General features: G+C 47.8%; 1 protein-coding gene across 2 annotated transcripts in view; it reads right to left on the bottom strand.

The window, feature by feature from the left end:
• bend5 (BEN domain containing 5) overlaps nucleotides 1-18483 on the bottom strand; it is a 41074-nt gene that overhangs the window by 21867 nt on the left and 724 nt on the right. The window contains exons 1-2 of one of the 2 annotated variants that reach the window (XM_055634587.1): nucleotides 7378-7708; nucleotides 5562-5701 (exon numbers count right to left, since the gene is read on the bottom strand). In XM_055634587.1, coding sequence (XP_055490562.1) covers nucleotides 5562-5701; nucleotides 7378-7606 — 369 coding nt within the window. In that variant the 5' untranslated portion in view covers nucleotides 7607-7708. Of the gene's footprint in view, nucleotides 1-5561; nucleotides 5702-7377; nucleotides 7709-18483 lie in introns of those variants that run through there. The other variant, XM_055634588.1, reaches the window with a different exon arrangement.

Here is an 18483-nt window from a genome sequence, read left to right as displayed (position 1 = left end):
CCCAATCTCCAAATCTGGGGATCAGCAATAGGGGCAGGGATTATTGCTGTTCGGTGACTATCGACCAGTGGCACTAACGTCTGTGGTGATGAAGTGTTTTGAGAGGTTGATAATGGCACAAATCAACTCCTACCTCGACAAAAACCTGGACCCACTGCAGTTCGCTTACCGCCACAACAGATCAACGGTGGATGCAATCTCGCTGGCTCTCCACTCCGCTCTGGACCACTTGGACAACAAAAACTTATGTCAGGCTGTTATTCATTGATTACAGCTCGGCATTTGATACAATCATCCCCTCCAAGCTGGTTACCAAACTCGCAGGACTGGGTCTCTGCGCATCCCTCTGCAATTGGATCCTCGACTTCCTCATTCACAGACCACAGTCTGTTCCTATTGGTGGAAATGGGTCAGACTCGATAACAATCAGCACGGGAGCACCTCAAGGCTGCGTGCTCAGCCCCCTGCTGTACTCACTCTATACTCATGACTGCGTAGCCGGTCATAGTGCGAACTCCATCATCAAGTTCTCTGACGACACCACTGTTGTGGGACTTATCACTGATGGGGATGAGTCAGAGTATAGAAGAGAGATCGAGCGACTGTCCATATGGTGCCAGCACAATAACCTGGCCCTCAACACCAGCAAAACCAAGGAACTGATTGTGGACTTTGGAAGGAGTAGGATGGGGACCCACAGTCCTGTTTATATCAACGGGTCGATGGTTGAAAGGGTCAAGAGCTTCAAATTCCTGGGCGTGCATATATCTCTGTTGATCTTTCCTGGTTCGAGAACACTGATGCAATTATTAAGAAAGCACATCAGCGCCTCTACTTCCTGAGAAGATTACGGAGAGTCGGTTTGTCAAGGAGGACTCTCTCTAACTTCTACAGGTGCACAGCAGAGAGCATGCTGACCGGTTGCATCGTGGCTTGGTTCGGCAACTTGAGCGCCCAGGAGCGGAAAGGACTACAAAAAGTAGTAAACACTGCCCAGTCCATCATCGGCTCTGACATCCCTTCCATCGAGGGGATCTATCGCAGTCGCTGCCTCAAATAGGCTGGCAGTATCACCAAGGACCCACACCATCCTGGCCACACACTCATCTCCCCGCTACCTTCAGGTAGAAGGTACAAGAGCCTACAAGAGACTGCAAAGACCAGGTTCAGGCATAGCTACTTCCCCACAGCAATCTGGCTATTAAACTTGGCACGGACAAAACTCTGAACATTAATAGCCCATTATCTATTTATTTGCACTTTATCAGTTTATTTATTCATGTGTGTATATATTTATATAATGATATATGGACACACTGATCTGTTCTATAGTCATTGCCTACTATGTTCTGTTGTGCTGATGCAAAGCAAGAATTTCATTGTCCTATCAGGGAAACATGACAATAAACTCTCTTGAATCTTGAAACTTGTTCTCTAGCTATGCTGGTCAATGTGGTGCCGGGCGACCTTCTCAGGTCGCTGCACTCCATGTGGTGAGGGAGGTCCCACTGGGCTCTCAGTGATGGGGCTCCGGGAATTTGGCCTGGTGCCTGGGCAGTGCTGTCACGTTTTACTTGGTGAAAGCGGACAATCTGCAATAACGGACATCATTTATTCCCCCCCCCCCTCCTTTGCCCTCCCATGATACGTTATAACGAGGGATTACTGTACATACATTAATGATAAAACAATGACCAGTGCAAAATAGCAGAATAGTGCAAGATTATAGCGCAACTCAGTTGTGAAAAAATATTAAAGACAGTAATAGAATAGCCGAATGAGGTCGAGTTGAGAATAAGTGGTAGCATCGCCAAAATGAGATTGTTGTGAACGAGGTTGTTGTTTCTGGAGTCCGAAACCAATGGGGAAGAAGCTGTACGTAAGCCTGGACATCCGAGCTTTCAAGCTCCTTTATCTTCTCGTTGAAAAAATGAGAAGGGAATGACAGGGTGTCATGCATCGTTGACAATACTTGCAGCCTTTCTAATGCAAACATCGTACATATGGACTGGATGGAATGAAGCAATGAGCCTGTAATGGACTGTGCCGTGTTCATCACTCTCTGCACATTTAGCCAATTAAGAGCAGAGAAGCTGCAACACCAGATTGAGATGCATCCCATCAGAAACCTTTCATCGCGCAGCTGTAGAAGTTCGAGAATACTCATGGACATGATGAATCTCCTCACATGCCAACGTTCATACGCATACAAAGTACAAAGCTTTCCTGATCGTTGCATCCACGCAAAAGATCTTTGTTATGTTGTTGGTGATAGGAATGTCCAGAAATCCGAAGCTGTTGACCATCTCTACAAAGAACTCCATCAACGAGGACAGGTTTGTGATCATCCTTCGCTTCGGAAGGCCAACCACCAGGGCGGTACGGTGGCGCAGCGGTAAGAGTTGCCGCTTAACAGCGCCAGAGACACAGGTTCGCTCCTGACCTCAGGTGATGTCTGTACGGAGTTTGTAAGCTCTCCCCGTGACCATTTGAGTTTTCTCCGCGATCTTTGGCTTCCTCCCACATTCCAAAGACGTCCAGGTTTTTGTAGGTTAATTGGCTTGGTACAAATGTAAATTGCTCCTAGCGTGCGTAGGATCGTGTTAATGTGCAGGGATCGCTGGTCGGTGCGGACTTGGTGGGCCGAAGGGACTGTTTCCGTGCTGTATCTCTAAACTAAACTAAAAAACTAAAAACAATTATTTCATCTTGCTGACAAGGGCTTTCATCACCAAACCGCTGATCAAAAAGATGTCAACAACGCAGGCAATCCCAAATCTGCAATGCGTTTGCCTCCCTCAAAGCAATTTAAGGTTATAGTGCATCAACATGCAACAAACCACCCGTCCCCAGCTTTCCATGACAAATGATATCTGTCATGTTTCTGCCCATTGCATTCGTCTTTCTATGTGCTTATTTACCAAGTTGACACACGTATCTACAAACTTTCAAAGTATCCTCCCTATAACCAATTTTAAGTCAATCACAATATAACAAAACAAGCAATTGGTTGAATACAGTCGACCACCGCAAAATTTTCAACATGTTGAACATTTTTCGGCAACAGTGACGACCATTTTAGCTGTCGTAGGTTGTCGTAGGTGCTGTTGTAGGTTGTCGCCAGGTGCCATGGGTGAATTCCATTAAAACTAGTCCCTGGCAGTCGCCTAAAGAGTCGCCTAAGGGGGACAGGCCCATAACTGTGCACCATTCCTTCCTTCCATTTATCCAGTCTTTTGCAAATTAACATTACATAGTGTTTACACAAAATGCAGATTAAATTTAGTCTGACGAATTACTAGTCCTTCAATTTACCCCAAATCATAACAAAGTGAAGCGAACGTAAAATACTGCAAATGTTGTAAATCTGAACTAACAGAAAGCACCATGAGTGCACACAGGTCAGATTTTGATTACAATCCATAGACCTAAAACTAACTAACTAACTAACGAGGTATCAATAGTACATCATTGTAGCACATATTTATCAGTAACCTACTCTCCAAAACCATGTCATGGTTCAATTGACAGCTCAACTCTGAACCACTTTACAGCCGTCAAATAAATTTGAACAAAAATAGAAGGAAAGTCAAGGGTGTTTGACAGAATGGCATCCTTGTGATCAATCGTTGCAACAAGGCACCCAAGTTAAAATTAAGTTAATAGGAAGAGTTCAAAACGTAGGCTGTGGTTACATTTAGTACAAATAGAAATTATTTTAGTAATAGTTGGGAGGCCAATTACCTCCACCATTGCTGCAGGAGTTTAAGGCAGCTTCTAAAGCTGCTTCATCAGTTCCATCTTCCAAACACAGTATAGAAATGAATGTTTTACTAATAATTTGATGTTTATTAATTCTTTTCCCCTTCACTTTAAGCCTATGTCCTCCCGTCCTCGATTCACCTACTCTGGGCAAGAGACTGTGCATCTATTCCTCTCTTGATTTTATACACTTCTATAAGATCGCCGTTGTTTAAGAAGGAACTGCAGATGCTGGAAAATCAAAGGTAGACAAAAATGCTGGAGAAACTCAGCGGGTGAGGCAGCATCTATGGAGCGAAGGAAACAGGCAACTTTTCAGGTCGAGACCCTTTCGTCAGACTGATAACAACATAACAAGACCCTTCATCAGTCTGAAGAAGGGTCTCGACCCGAAATGTTGCCTATTTCCTTCGCTCCATAGATGCTGTCTCACCCGCTGAGTTTCTCCAACATTTTTGTCTACCTTCTATAAGATCATCCCTCATCCTCCTGTGCTCTACTGGAAGAACTGCGGTTCAAGCATCGTATCTGGAGGCAAAGGGATTGTCGATATTTCTGGTCGGGACCATGCATTAGAAAATGGTGCATGGGGAAGATAACTGAAATATAGAAGGTAGAGGGAGGTGTGGGACAGAGGTCGGTAGGCAAAAGGGGGCACCAGAGTCTACGCAATGAGCTCCAGGTATGGAAAAGGCGAACAGAATTGTGCATGGACCGTTGGGAATACGAGAGGAATACATGGAGAGAGGTAACCAAAATTCTCACCAACATAGATGAGCACAGGATGCAATCAGCCGAGCGGACTACACGAGCACCTGCACTCTATCCGCAATATAACCATATAACCATATAACAATTACAGCACGGAAACAGGCCATCTCGGCCCTACAAGTCCGTGCCGAACAAATTTTTTTTCCCCTTAGTCCCGCCTGCCTGCACTCATACCATAACCCTCCATTCCCTTCTCATCTATATGCCTATCCAATTTATTGCAATGCAACATTGATATTGAGCTTATGGTTGCATGTCATTTCAACTCGCCTTCCTATTTTCATACTGACCCGTCAGTCCTTCACCTTATTCACTGCCACAAAGAGACTAAGTACAAAGCACAACAGCACCTCATGTTCCACACAAAGTAGTGTGCAGCTCTATGGCATGAATATTGAATTTTCTAATTTCCACCCAGACTTCATCTGGGATTTTTTTTTCCCCTCAATTATCCACTTATTACCTGCCAGCCTAACTGAATATTCTACCACCCTCTCCTGGCTCTATTTGCCCATCACTCTCTCCTTCATCTGGTCCACCTGTTGCCTACCAACCTGTGTCAGCTCTCTTTCATTTCTATATACTATTTAATCTCCTCACAACAATTCCAGTGTTCTCCAGGCAAGTTCACCTAAACCTCTACTATCACAGAATAACAACTGGCGTGTCCTATTTTTGCATCATGCCTGTGTTGGTTGAATTAACCAAGCTCATTGTCACTACCACCCTAATTTTACATTGTAACTTGGTCTCTATATGCTCAAACAAGCAAAGCTAAGAAAACTATCGTACATAAAAGGAACCAGTCTGAAATCAGCTCCAAATAGGCACAGCGTACTCACGGCACTCCGAGGGGAATAACCATGATCAGAAACCTAGCAGGTTGAATGAAATTCTGCAGTGATACGAACAAATGTGAGACAGGACCCCAGTGTTAAGAAGCCCCCTTAGAAAGGAGAAAAGAGAAGGAAATAGCAGTGTAATATTTTGTTTCCAAATTAAAGGTAAAAAAAAATACAATTTAATACCTGAATGTTGTTGGATTGATGTGGTTCATCTTCAACACTTTCACCCTCTTCTGATTCAGACAGTTCAATGAAACTATCAATTACTTTAGGCATTTTGCACTTTGTCAGTTTCAAAATTTTTTCCAGTTCTTGGCTGCTGTCTAAAAATAAAATAGAAATGAATTATTTTGCAGTTTTTGATCCACAAGACATAAGTTGCAACTTGGAAAAAAAAGTGAAGCTAGTACTTTCACAACATAATTCATTTACAAAATTATAGACCAATGTCGAATTCCAACCCCATGAAGTACAACAACATTATGATATTTGGTTTGAACACATTCACTAACGGGTGCCTAAATCTCAGTGAACATCTCAAATTACTTTGTTCAAATTACTTGAGAGTCGCAATGGTAAATGAAAACTCATTGGTACTTCTAAAAATGAGGAATTTTGAAACGTATCAAGCAAATTTCTTTAGACAACTGCAGTGGGAGGGTGCAGAGTAGAGACAAGTACAGAAAAGGCCTTTTTTGCTCCAGGAAACAACCACACAGAAAGTGACCATGGTACAGTTGTCTCTTTCGCAGCCAAGTCTGGAGATAATAAAGTGGGTCAGCTTGAATCCAGAAGCTGGAAAGTTGGGAGTTAAAAGGAAGGAGGCCTTGCCTCAGATGTTATGGTTGTTAGCCAGCTTCTGGTTGGCTGTGGAAATATCTGGAAAACATCAATATGTTAAAGGGCAAAATTATGGAGTACAGCTTTACACATGCCCAAAACTATGGGGGGGGGGGGGGGGGATGTCCCAAAGTAAAATTGTATTTTAAGTCTAGAAATATAAATAACTATTCACGTATCAAGTAAACAACGCGAAGTACAAGAGTGGTTATATGGAATACATTGGGAGTTTGAATGGGGAGAATGAAGACAGGATGTGTAAGGAACTGCAGATGCTGGTTTAAACCGAAGATAGACACAAAATGCTGGAGTAACTCAGCGGGACAGGCAGCATCTCTGGAGAGAAGGAATGGGTGACGTTGCAGGTCGAGACCCTTCTTCAGACAAGACAGGAGGGGTCAAGGAAAGAGCGTTCACGTCGCCGCCGCGGCCCTGTTTCCACCAATCTTTCCACCACCACGCACAAGAACCACAAGAAGCGCAAGACAGACACCATTGTGTGCAGATGCCGAGAAATGTGTTCAGCTCTGGATGAACAACTTCTAATCTTGTGTATGGACTCGATAAGAAGAAAAGTAAGTAACTAAGTAAGTTTATTGGCCAAGTATTCACATACAAGGTGCTCCGCCCAGAAGTAACAACATGACATACAGTGACAGTTTACGAATGACTCGGAAAACACTAAACATTAATAATAATAAAACATTAATGATAAAACACCATTGATCAAGCATGTGAACCAACAAAATACCAGGTCAAAGGGAAGGTTACAGATTTTTGGCTGTTGAGCAGAGCAACTACTGGTGGATAATAACTGATTTTATGTCTGGCTGTGGCAGCTTTGACAGCCGGAGTCAATTTATTTTACATGCTGAACAGAAAAGAAATAGAAAGTCTATTTTCAAAATTTTCGTAATCTGAGGGTGAAACTGAATGGCTGTAGTGTGGGATAAGAAAGTTCAAAGCGCACTGACAGAGGTGCCGCCTGGAACAACAACCATCAGAAAGATGGGTGGAAGAGGAAACGAGAGGGGATTGTGTTGCCGCGTGTTGTTTCAGCCGATCGTGGTGATTGAGGAGGGGTGCAAATGCTTTTCATTGCTAACGCCGGCATTAGGCATCGCACCTGCTGCTGCCGGAGGCCCGAGTGATTACCTACCTCCCAGAGCCAGGATCTGGGCCTTGCGGCTGTGACTCCCCTTGGCCGCGGCCCCTATTTCCAACTCTCCCGGCCCGCTGCCGCTCCCTGGGCACATCGGCGGCAGCATCAACCGGTACACTTGCTTCTTGTTGAAGTCGCTCTTGGAGGCTGGCTGGAAATTCCTGATCTGAGACACGGGCACGATGTGATGCACTTGGGTCTGGAGGAAGCGGACGCAGGCGAACATGGCGGCCTCGCTGCTGTCCGGCTGAAGGCGGCGAGGTGTGAGGCGCCACTCCGCCAGTAGCCCGAGTACACACGGGGCCAGCAGCCAGCAGTCGCCAGCACCAGTAGCCCGAGTACACACGGGGCCAGCAGGCGCCACTCCGCCAGTAGCCCGAGTACACACGGGGCCAGCAGCAGTAGCCCGAGTACACACGGGGCAGCAGTCGCCAGCAGCAGTAGCCCGAGTACACACGGGGCAGGCAGTCGCCAGCAGCAGTAGCCCGAGTACACACGGGGCCAGCAGCAGCAAAGATCAGTAGCCCGAGTACACACGGGGCCAGCGGCCTCCGCCAGCGCCCCCGAGTCGACGTCAGCGTCGGCCCGCCCAAGCAAGCAAGCAGGCGCTGCCTGCAGCAAAAGCCCACTTCAGCCAACTTGCAAGCTGGGAAACCTCACGACCTCAAACAGAATCACACGAGCAAAGTGTCGGGAGGAACTGCAGATGCAGAAGTTAGTTCAGACAGAAGGCAGACACAACAATGCTGGAGTAACTCAGCGGGCCAAGGCAACGTCTCTGGAGAGAAAGAATGGGTGGTGACATTTCAGGATCGAGATCCTTCTTCAGACTGATAGTGATAGTCACTCGAGGGAGACACAGAGATAAGGAAGGTGTGAAAACGAGACATCAAAAGATATGCTGGTACACAAAAATGCTGGAGAAACTCAGCGGGTGCAGCAGCATCTATGGAGCGAAGGAAATAGGCGACGTTTCGGGCCGAAACCCTTCTTCAGACCGAAACCCTTCTTGATGGGGGGGGGGAGAAGGAAGGTAAAAGCAAAGATTATAGAGGAAAAAAAGGAGGAGGAGCCGGAGGGCGGGGGATGGGAGGAGACAGCTCGAGGGTTACAGCAAGGGCTAGCAAAACTGGGAGAATTCAACGCTAGCTAGGAGAAAGTGGCAACAAAAAGCTTGCATCCCAGCGGTATGAATATTGACCTCTAACTTCAAGTAACCCTTGCTTTCCCTCTCTCTCTCTCCATCCCACCCCTTCCCAGTTCTCCGACCAATCTGACTGGTCCCCCTGATTACATTTTATCTACTTTATTCCTTTGTACCTCAGGAGAGGGTGGTTAGGGATGAGTCAACCAGGGAGTTGGAGATGGAACTGTCTCTGCAGAAGGCAGAAAGGGGTGGAGATGGGAAGTTGTGACTAGTGGTGGGATCCCGTTGGAGATGGCGAAAATGTCGGAAGATTATGTGATGTATGGATGGCTGATGAGGTGAAAGTTAAGGATTATCTCCCTGTTGCTGGGGAGGGGGGGGGAAGCAAAAGCGGAGCTGCGGGGTACCAAGGAGACACGTGTGAGGGCCTCGTATATGGTGGAAGGGGGGAACCCCCATTCCCTAAAGAATAAGGACATCTTGATGTCTTTGCATGGAACACCTCAACTTGGGCACAGATGTGGCGTAGATGTAGGAATTGGGATTAGAGGATAGTCTTTGCAGGAAGCAGGGTGGGGAGAACTATAGTCCAGTTAGTTGTGGGAGTCAGTAGGTTTATAATAGATATCAGTCGATAGTCTATCGTGAAAGTGAGATCAAGAAAGGGGAGGGAGGTATCGGAGATGATCCAAGTGAATTTGACTGCGGGATGTAAATTGGTGGAGAAGTTAATGAAGTCCATGAGTTCTCCATGGATGCAGGAGGTAGCACTGATGCAGTCATCAAGTTTGGGGATAGGGCCCAAACCGTTCCCTGCAACCGCTGGTGATGCAACACCTGTCCCTATACCTCATACCAGGGACCCCGACAGTCCTTTCAGGTTAGGCAGAGGTTCACTTGCACCTCCTCTAACCTCATCAACTGTATCCATTGTGTCAAGGTGTGGATTATTATACATCAGACCAAACGTAGACTGGGTGATCGTTTTGCTGAACGCCTTTGCTCAGTCCATCTGAACCTACCTGATCTCGTTTGCCGAACCCATTAATTCCCCTTCCCATTCCTACACTGACCTTTCTGTCCTAGGCCTCCTCCATTGTCAGAATGAGGGCAAACGAAAATTTGAGGAACAGCATCTCATATTTCGCTTGGGAGGCTTACAGCCCAGTGGTATGAATATTGATTTCTCTAACTTCAAGTAACCCTGGCATTCCCTCTCTACCCCTTGCCCACCCACACCAGCTTCTCAATTTCACCCAACAGCTACAAATGGCCTGCTTCCTTTATCATTGTTACTTTTTTGCATATCTTTCATTCATTGTTTTTTCTCTCCCCACATCACCGTCTATATCTTTCGTTCTCGCTCCACTGCGACGTCATCTGTTTCTTTTCTCCAGAGATGCTGTCTGATCCACTGAGTTACTCCAGCTGTTTGTGTCTATCTTTGCAGGAACAATGGATTGGCGGCGAATTACGTTGCAAACATTTCAGTCAGTTGGCATAGTGTATTAATTGGTGCAGTGGAGTATGGGATAATCGGGCATGCAACGCAAAGCGTTTCTGACAAGACAAATAATCAGACAAAGAACGTTAAGAGCAATAAGCAAAATGTCTTAACAAATCAAACTTTAGTTGCAACAAAACTCATGATGCAGCAGATAGCCTGTTGAGAGAGCATCATACAAAGAAAACAGGCACTGATCTTTTTCCTGTGCTCATGGAAGCAAAATGTGTTCACATCGAGTTGTTCGGTTTGACTCTCACCCGGGTTAATGCATGTTCTCTTGTTTTTAGTAAGACAAATGAATCCATGTTCAGCCTGCAAATTATGTCGCACAGACAAGCTGTTCCATGTGTGTGTTCATGTCCTGATCCTTACGGGCAAGCTTGAAGTGGTGAGATTTAGTGGGACAGCTGGGGCACGTTTCTCTGAAATTGCATTTGGAAATATGGAAAATAATATTCAGTTTTAAATTGTTATGGAACTGTCAAAACTAAATATAGTTAAACGGTAGAAAGGCAACTAGACATTTAAGAAATCTAGCTTGATTTTATTAAAATCAAAAATTGGTAAAACAAAAAGTAGGATAGTAAAATAAATATTTCAAATATAGACAGTAGCACAAAGTGGACAGGTGCAACAATGAAAACTAGAGCTTCATGGTTAAGGCAGACCACTAGGGCTGCCAACTATCCCATTTTAGCCGGAACATCCCGTATATTGGGCTAAATTGACTTGTCCCATATGGGACCACCCTTGTCCTGCATTTGACTGCTACTACCAGGTGCTCCTCAACTTACAATAGAAATAAGTGCAGAAGTAGGCCATATGGCCCTTCAAGCCAGCACCGCCATGCAATGTGATCATGGCTGATCATCCACAATCAGTACCCCATTCCTGCCTTCTCCCCATATCCTCCGACTCCATTATCTGCAAGAGCCCTATCTAGCTTTTTCTTAAGTCTCCTAAGAACCGGCCTCCACCGCCCACTGACACAGAGAAGTCTGCATCCTGGTGGCATGAACATTGAATTCTCCCAATTTTGTTAGCCCTTGCTGTCTCCTCCCCTTCCTATCTCTCCCTCAGCCCTCGGGCTCCTCCTCCTTTTTCCTTTCTTCTCCCCGCCCCTCCCCACCCCCCATCAGTCTGAAGAAGGGGTTCGGCCCGAAACGTTGCCTATTTCCTTCGCTCCATAGATGCTGCTGAACCTGCTGAGTTTCTCCAGCATTTTTGTGTACCTTCGATTTTCCAGAATCTGCAGTTCCTTCTTAAAGACGCAGAGAATTCCACAGACTCGCAACTGTGTGAAAAAGTGTTTCCCCATCTCCGTTCTAAATGGCTCACCCCTTATTCTTAAACTGTGGCCCCTGGTTCTGGACTACCCCAACATCTGTAACATTACGATGGGGTTACTTTAAATCGAAAATATAGTAAGTCGAAAATGCATTTAATACACCTAACCTACCAGCACCAGAGTGTTCAGGTTTGGACCGCCAGATGCTTGTGGGTTTTCATTCTCTGGGTGAGTTTTCCTCCTCCCCATCCCTCTCTCTCCTCTTCAGTCCTCTGCCTCTGGGAGTATTTTTAATTTCCACGTTTCAATTATGAAATCTCTTTGGCGTCTCTCAACCCCCCAACCCCACTATCGCCCGTTTGGTCGGAGCGCTCACTAATTCCCTGAACACCGACGCCCCTTAAATCTCCCGAGTGCCAGCCCCCGCAGGAGCGAACAGATGGCGAACTGTCACAGCAGGTAGCAGCTCTGAGATTTTATCAACCAGCTCATCAGATCTGTTGCTGTTCGATGTCCATCTCGCCTCCTGCAAGATTCCTCACAAGTCCCTCCCTCGTTGCTTCCTCTCACGGAAAGGGTAACACAGTTCTCTTCATCTCGGGTCTACACCATACCCACACCACGGTGGCACGCCACCTTTTGTCCCTTATTTGGTCAACTTTTGCCCCTTATTTGGTCATCTTTTGTCCTTTACTTGGGAGTGAGAAAGTTGGCAACCCTACCAACTATTCTCAGATACAATCACTTCACTCTTCTAAATCTCTTTTCTATTGTACCCGAGTTTGAACTGTATGTATAGAATATCAGATCTGTTTGGATCGTATGCAAAACAACGCTTTTCACTGTACCTTGGTACATGTGACGATAATAAACTCTCCCCATCTGTCCCCTCTCTGCACCCTCCCCCCTCTCTCTCAACCTTCCTCTCTCCGGTTCCTGCCCCCCTCTCCCCATCTCTCCCTCCACCACACCCCTTCCTTCCCAACCCCTCTTCTCTCTGCTGTCCCCACCTCTTCCCCATCCCAATGCCCTCTCCCAACCCCATCATCTTCTCTGACCCCTCCCCTCTCCCCCAAAGTTCTCATCCATCTCTCACAAACCCCTCCTCTCCCCTGTCCGTCCCCTCTCCCATTCGCAACCCCCTCTCTCTCCCCCCATCCTTATCCCCTTTTCCCATCCCTCCCCTCTAGCAACCCCCTCCTCTCCCCGGCCCTCTCACAATCCATCCTCTCCATCAAATCTTTTCTCTCCTGTTCATCTTCTCTCCTCCCTATCTCTCAAATCTCTCCTTTCCCCTGTCCGTCCCCTCTCCTCTCCCCATCTCTCCCAAATATTCCCTCTCCTAATCTCCTCCTCTCCCGTCCCTCCTCGCAGTCCATCCCTGCTCTCTCTCTCTCGCAATCCCCACCCCCGTTCTGCCCCCTGCTCCCCATCCCACCCCTCTCCACTTTCCGACCATCACCCACTCCCTCTTTCTTTCTCATTCCCTGCCCCAGTTTGAGTCACTCCTCAGGTACCCCCTCCTGCTCGCTAACTGTTTCCCTCTGCAGCAAGTGAGCATTTAACCCTTCCACTCATGGTTCCCCTCCCACAATTCCCTTTATCTCCCTACTACTCCCTCAGTAAACACCATTTACACTCTCCTGTTCTTCCAATTTTCTCCTTTTTTTAAAAATCCTGTTCCATTCCTCCTCCCCCTGCCCTCAACCTCTCCCTTTTCCATCCACCATCCATCCATTCTCCTCTTCCCCCCGCCTCTCATTTTGCACAAAGGAAATCCCAGTCAATATTGGGGATGCAGGGCTGCCAACTCTCACGCATTTGGCGTGAGACTCACGCCCTAGAGCAATTTCTCACGCCCTCACGCTCACGACCGAGTTCTCACGCTGAGTTTAGTCCCTGCGCAATTTTTACATTAGCGCCGCGTGCCAGGGATCTGTGCGGTCCGGGGAAGCGCGTCAGTTGGCGGCTGTGAGTGACGTCGCGCCTCTTCTCTTTCTTGGTTGGATGTGCAGCCGCCGACAACATGAAGCAGCCGGAGATGGAACTAACCAGGTGAATTGGTTGTAAAACATGGGGAGGGGAGGAGGGGGCTGTTTCGGAATGGCCATGGATTATTAATTAAGTATAAATACGAGGAGTCCTCAGTAGTGTGTTTAGATCTTTTACAAACTGTTCCCAATATGCAATATACGGGTTTTCGGCCTGTAACCCGAAAAACAGCGGGGTTTTTTTTCAATTCGCTTTTGCGGGGTCGGGGCAGGCGAGCTGACCTGAGAACTGCAGCCAGTCCCTGGGACGCGAGCTGATCTGGGAATGGCAGCCAGTCACTGGGCACGCAGAATGCCAACTTAATCATCATGGACAAATTGTGCCAGCCATGTACACGTTGCATAATTGACTCTATACAGATCTGAATGGGCTTAAAATTACCATTTAAGCCAAATTGCTCCCACTTTCCACATTTTGAATCTTGTATTTGCGCGGCTAGCGAGTCGCTCGCTGCAGCTTTGGCCATGGAGCACTCCGGACAGTGCGAGTGTCCCGGGCCGTCGGAAGCGCCGCTGCCGCGAGAGTCTCTGTGCCGAAGGGACAGACTCTCAAAGGGAGGTGGAGAGAGAGAGAGAGGGGGAGAAGGAGACGGGGGAGAGAGAGAAGGGGGGTGAGAGGAGAGACAGAGGGGGAGTGAATGGAGAGAAGAGGGAGATGGGAAAGAGGTAGGGGAGAAATGGGGAGAGTGGGGGGGGGGGGAAAAGAGAGAGAGAGGGGGTGAGAAGGACGAAAGAGGGAAGAGAGGCGGTGGAGAGGGTAGGAGATAATTGGAGAGGGGGAAGAGAGGGCTGGGTGAAGGAGGAGGGAGTGAGGGGGAAGGAGAGAAACGGGGGAAAGAGAGAGATGGGGCAAAGAGAAAGAGGAGATAGAGACAGGAGAAAGAGAGAGAGAGAGCCAGGGGGAGAGTGTGTGGAGAGGGAGAAAGAGAGGGGAGAGATGAGAGGTGGGATGGAGAGGAGAGGAGGGGAGGGAGGGGGGAGAAGAGAGAGGAGAGTGAGAGTGGGATGGAGAGAGGGGGAAGGGAGGGGGGGGAGGGAGGAGTGAGGGGGATGGAGAGGGGGGGAGGGGGAGAGAGAGGGGGGGGGAAAGAGGGGGGAGAGAAACAGAGGGAGAGAGGAGAGAGAGTGCATCCTGGAGGACAACCAGTGGCTGCTGGAAGTAAGTACCAAGCACTGGGTAGAAACGGTGGAAGATAGTGGACTTCAAATGGGGGTGGTTGGAGAAAGCATCCTGCTTGCCTGCTAGATTTTCACTTATTGTAACTGCAGGAAAAATGTTCCCAATGTTGGGGGCGTTCAGAACCATGGTCACAGTTTAAGAATAAAGGGGGGCCAGTTAGGACTGAGATGAGGACAAACTTTCTTCACGCAGAGAGTTGTGAATCTGTGGAATTCTCTTCCACAGAAGGCAGTGCAGGCCAATTCACTTGATGTTTTCAAGAGAGAGTTACATTTAATTCTTGGGGCTAACAACATCAAGGGATATGGGGAAAAAAACAGGAAAGAGGTACAGGTGCACAACCTTTTATCCGAAAGCCTTGGGACCAGACACTTTTCGTAATTCGTAATTTGTCGGCCTTTGGAATGGAAATTTTTTAGCGTAGATTTTAATGGCTGGCTCAGTGGTAGAGTGCTCGGCTCGTATCCGCAAGGTCGCGAGTTTGCGCCTTGATCCCGGCAGTTCCTCGGTCGCGAGTTTGAGTCTTCAATGTAGTTTTTTCTTGCAGAATAAATGTCTGTATGAAATTCAGTGTGTTGAATGAATTCCTGAATTTGTAAATGTGACCGCAGCATTGAATCACCTCTCGCACTCATGTCACCCTAGCGGGGCTACATGCCCTTAGGCGGCCTAAGGCGACATTTTCACACTCTTATATCCGTGTGCAGCAGAGGCGACGTGCGTTTGGCACCAAACGTGAGCTTTGGTGTGCAGACGACATCCTGGAATAAATGTCCGGTTTCTTCCAGGTAGGCAATATACCCTCCCGGGCAATATACCCTCCACTTCTCTTTTATGAAGGGGATTTAGTTCCACTTTCTTCCAAGACCGACCAGAGGTTCCGCTGTCACCTCTGCGGTCTGCCCTCGGTGAACGTCCTGTCTCCCTGTCCCTGGGATAGCAAGGGGCGATCAAACAGCACAATACCCCCCTCCCCTTCCAACTCCAGAGGAATCCGCTCCCCGATGGGCGGCTATGGCGACAAGTGGCAGTTCGCCCACAGCCCGAGCTGCGCGACCCCAAGAACAAGACGTACCTTGCACACCATCAGCTTCTGTCCCTACGGGGAGCGTGTTCCTCTGGAGTTGGAGCGGGGCTGGGCTGGAGTTGCTGATCTGGGATCTCCGTGCTTGCAGTGGGCCTGGGGTGTCGGTGTCCCGATGAGGGGGCACAGCTCGGGCTGTGGGCGAACTGCCACTTGTCACCGTAGCGGCCCATCGGAAGCGGCTTCTGGTGGTCCTGATATCTCCAGCCAGTTTGCAGTTTTCCTCTGGAGTTGGAACGGGGCTGGGCTGCTGCTGGCTGTGGGTCTCTGGGATCTCCGTGCTTGCAGTGGGCCTGGGGGTCGTTGTCCCGTGCTTGCAGTGGGCCTGGGGGTCGTTGTCCCGTTGGTCCTGACGTCTCCGGTGACTGGCATTGTATGCTGGCATCGCCGACGGGAAGACAGTGCAAAGCCCCCGTGCCGGTGCAATGGGCGGGGAGCTGGAGAGGGGAGGGAAGCGGTCACACACATGGCCGGGAAGCAGAGGGGTGTAGGTGGGGTGAAACTGAAGGGAGTGACAATCTGCTGCTCCCTGCCCGCCGAGTTAAAAAGTTCCCACGCAAGGCAGGCAGCAGCATATTGTCAATTATTAACCCTCCCGCGCAATATACCCTCACCTTCTCTTTTATGAATGGGGATTTAGTTCCCCTTTCTTCGAGGACCGACCGGAGGTTCCGCTGTCACCTCTGCGGGCCGCCCTCGGTGAACGTTTTCAAGGACCTTTCTTCAAGGACCGAAAAAAATGTCCGCTATTCGGAGGTTTTCGTTATTTGGATCTTCGGATAAAAGGTTGTGCACCTGTACTGATTTTAGATGAATAGCCATGATCATATTGAATGGCAGTGCTGGCTCGAAGGGCTGATGGCCTATTTCCTATGTTTCTATGCTTGAGTATATGGCAATAAAACTCGATCACGATTTTGAATTAATCATGCATGGTGGAGGTATAATGTAGTCATAGTGATACAGTGTGAAAACAGGTCCTTCGGCGCAACTTGCCCACACCCGCCAACATGTCCCAGTTATGCTACCTGCTTTTGGTCCATACCTCCAAACCTGTCCTATCCATGTAGCAGTCTAACTTTTTCTTAAATGTTGGGATGGTCCCTGCCTCAACTACCTCCTCTGGCAGCTTGTTCCATGCACCCATCACCCTTTGTGTGGATAAAGTTACCCCTTAAAAAGTTACCTCTTAAAAGTACTTCATACAAAAAACATTGAAATCATACTTCTACAGTGCACTAAAACATGATTTTAATACATCAAATTTCAAAAAGTTCCTACCCTTGGAGGGGGGACATCCTTCTTCCACACCCTCTCCCCACTCTGTTGCTCCACTCCCTCACCGGGTACCCCCAAGGACAGTGGTCAGTGATCGCACAGTCTCCCCCCTTTAAAAAATGCTCCAATCCAATTTAAAGCATATATATTGTATTCAAGTGTAAGTTAAAAGATGCAGTATGCACCATATTGCGCAATTCCAATGGGAGGGGGATACCCGCCTCCCACCCCCCCCCGGTCGCTATGCTCCCTCGGGCTTGGTCTCTCGCAATTTCTCACTCCTAACTCTCACCCAATGTTGGCAGCCCTGAGGATGTTACCCACCATGACAATCCTGTTACTTTCCCTAACCCGTCTACATATTTCGAAACATAGAACTGCGGATGCTGGTTTAGCTATATTACTAAAAGTCTCATCTTGACCACTTCCTGTTGCACTGTATATTGATTTTAGAAAAAGCGCTGCCACTTACGGCTGTGATTTTTGGCCATCTTACTCGGAGTCCTCCGCTGTGCAGGACAAGAGGATTTTTCCCATCGATGAAAAATAAGAGTTATTAGTGTTTAAAAAATGTTGAGATTCTCTCTCCTGGAGGCCACACCCCTTTCGGATGGACTATAAAACCCGGAAGTGTGGCCGTGCCTCAGTTCCCTGCAAGATGGGGGAGTGAGAGATCGCAATTCTCAGTCTGAGCTGTGAATAACACCGAACACACGTCTACTAAACTGTGAGTGGTTTTACTGACCTGTCAGTGCACTTAATGTGGTTTGAAAATGTAGTTTGTAAATGCAAATGTATTTTGGTTTGAAAGTTCTAAAGCTGTGTTGCCTTTGGTTTGAAAGTGCTAAAGTTGCGTTGCCTGAAAGTGCTTGCATTTCCTTTGGTTTGAAAGTGCTAAAACTGCCTTGCCTAATTAAAGCTGCCTTGCCTAGCCTAATTAAAGCTGCCTTGCCTAAATAAGGCTGCCTTCTATATAATTAAAAGTCTAATCTTGACCACTGTTTGCGCTTTATATTGATTTTAGAAATAACGCTACCACATACGGCTGTGATTTTAGGCCATCTTACTCAGTCCCCCTCCGCTCATCAGGTGCCGAGGATTTTTCCCATCAATGAAAAATAAAAGTTATTAGTGTTTAAAGAATGTTGAGATGCTCTCTCCTGTCAGTCACGCCATGAAGGCCACGCCCCCATTGGTGGGAGGGGGAGGGACTATAAAACTCGGAAGTGTGGGCGTGGCTCAGTCTCTGCAAGATAGGGGAGGGAGAGGTCACGACTCGCTGTCTTTAGTGGCCTTGCACCCTGCTTGAAATGGTATGAAACTGCACTTGAATTTGGTGGCCTTGCACCCGGCTTGAAATGGAATTTCCAGGAATAGCTGTGAGTCAACTGCGAGCCCACCAGCCGTGAGTGAGTGAGCTGCCAGCACAATCGGCTTGAGTGACTGAGCCTCCAGCCCAATAATCCATTTGGCCCACAATGTCCATACTAGCCCTCTGGAAACCAGTCCCTTCTGCACACAACAACTGTACTAGCACTCCAGAAAGACCCCCCCACTGGCCACCAATA

The sequence above is a fragment of the Leucoraja erinacea genome, chromosome 4, assembly GCF_028641065.1.
Source record: "Leucoraja erinacea ecotype New England chromosome 4, Leri_hhj_1, whole genome shotgun sequence".
Lineage (NCBI taxonomy): Eukaryota > Metazoa > Chordata > Chondrichthyes > Rajiformes > Rajidae > Leucoraja > Leucoraja erinaceus.
The sequence above is the reverse complement of the archived record's forward strand: the minus strand, read 5'-3'. Positions and strand labels throughout refer to the sequence as shown.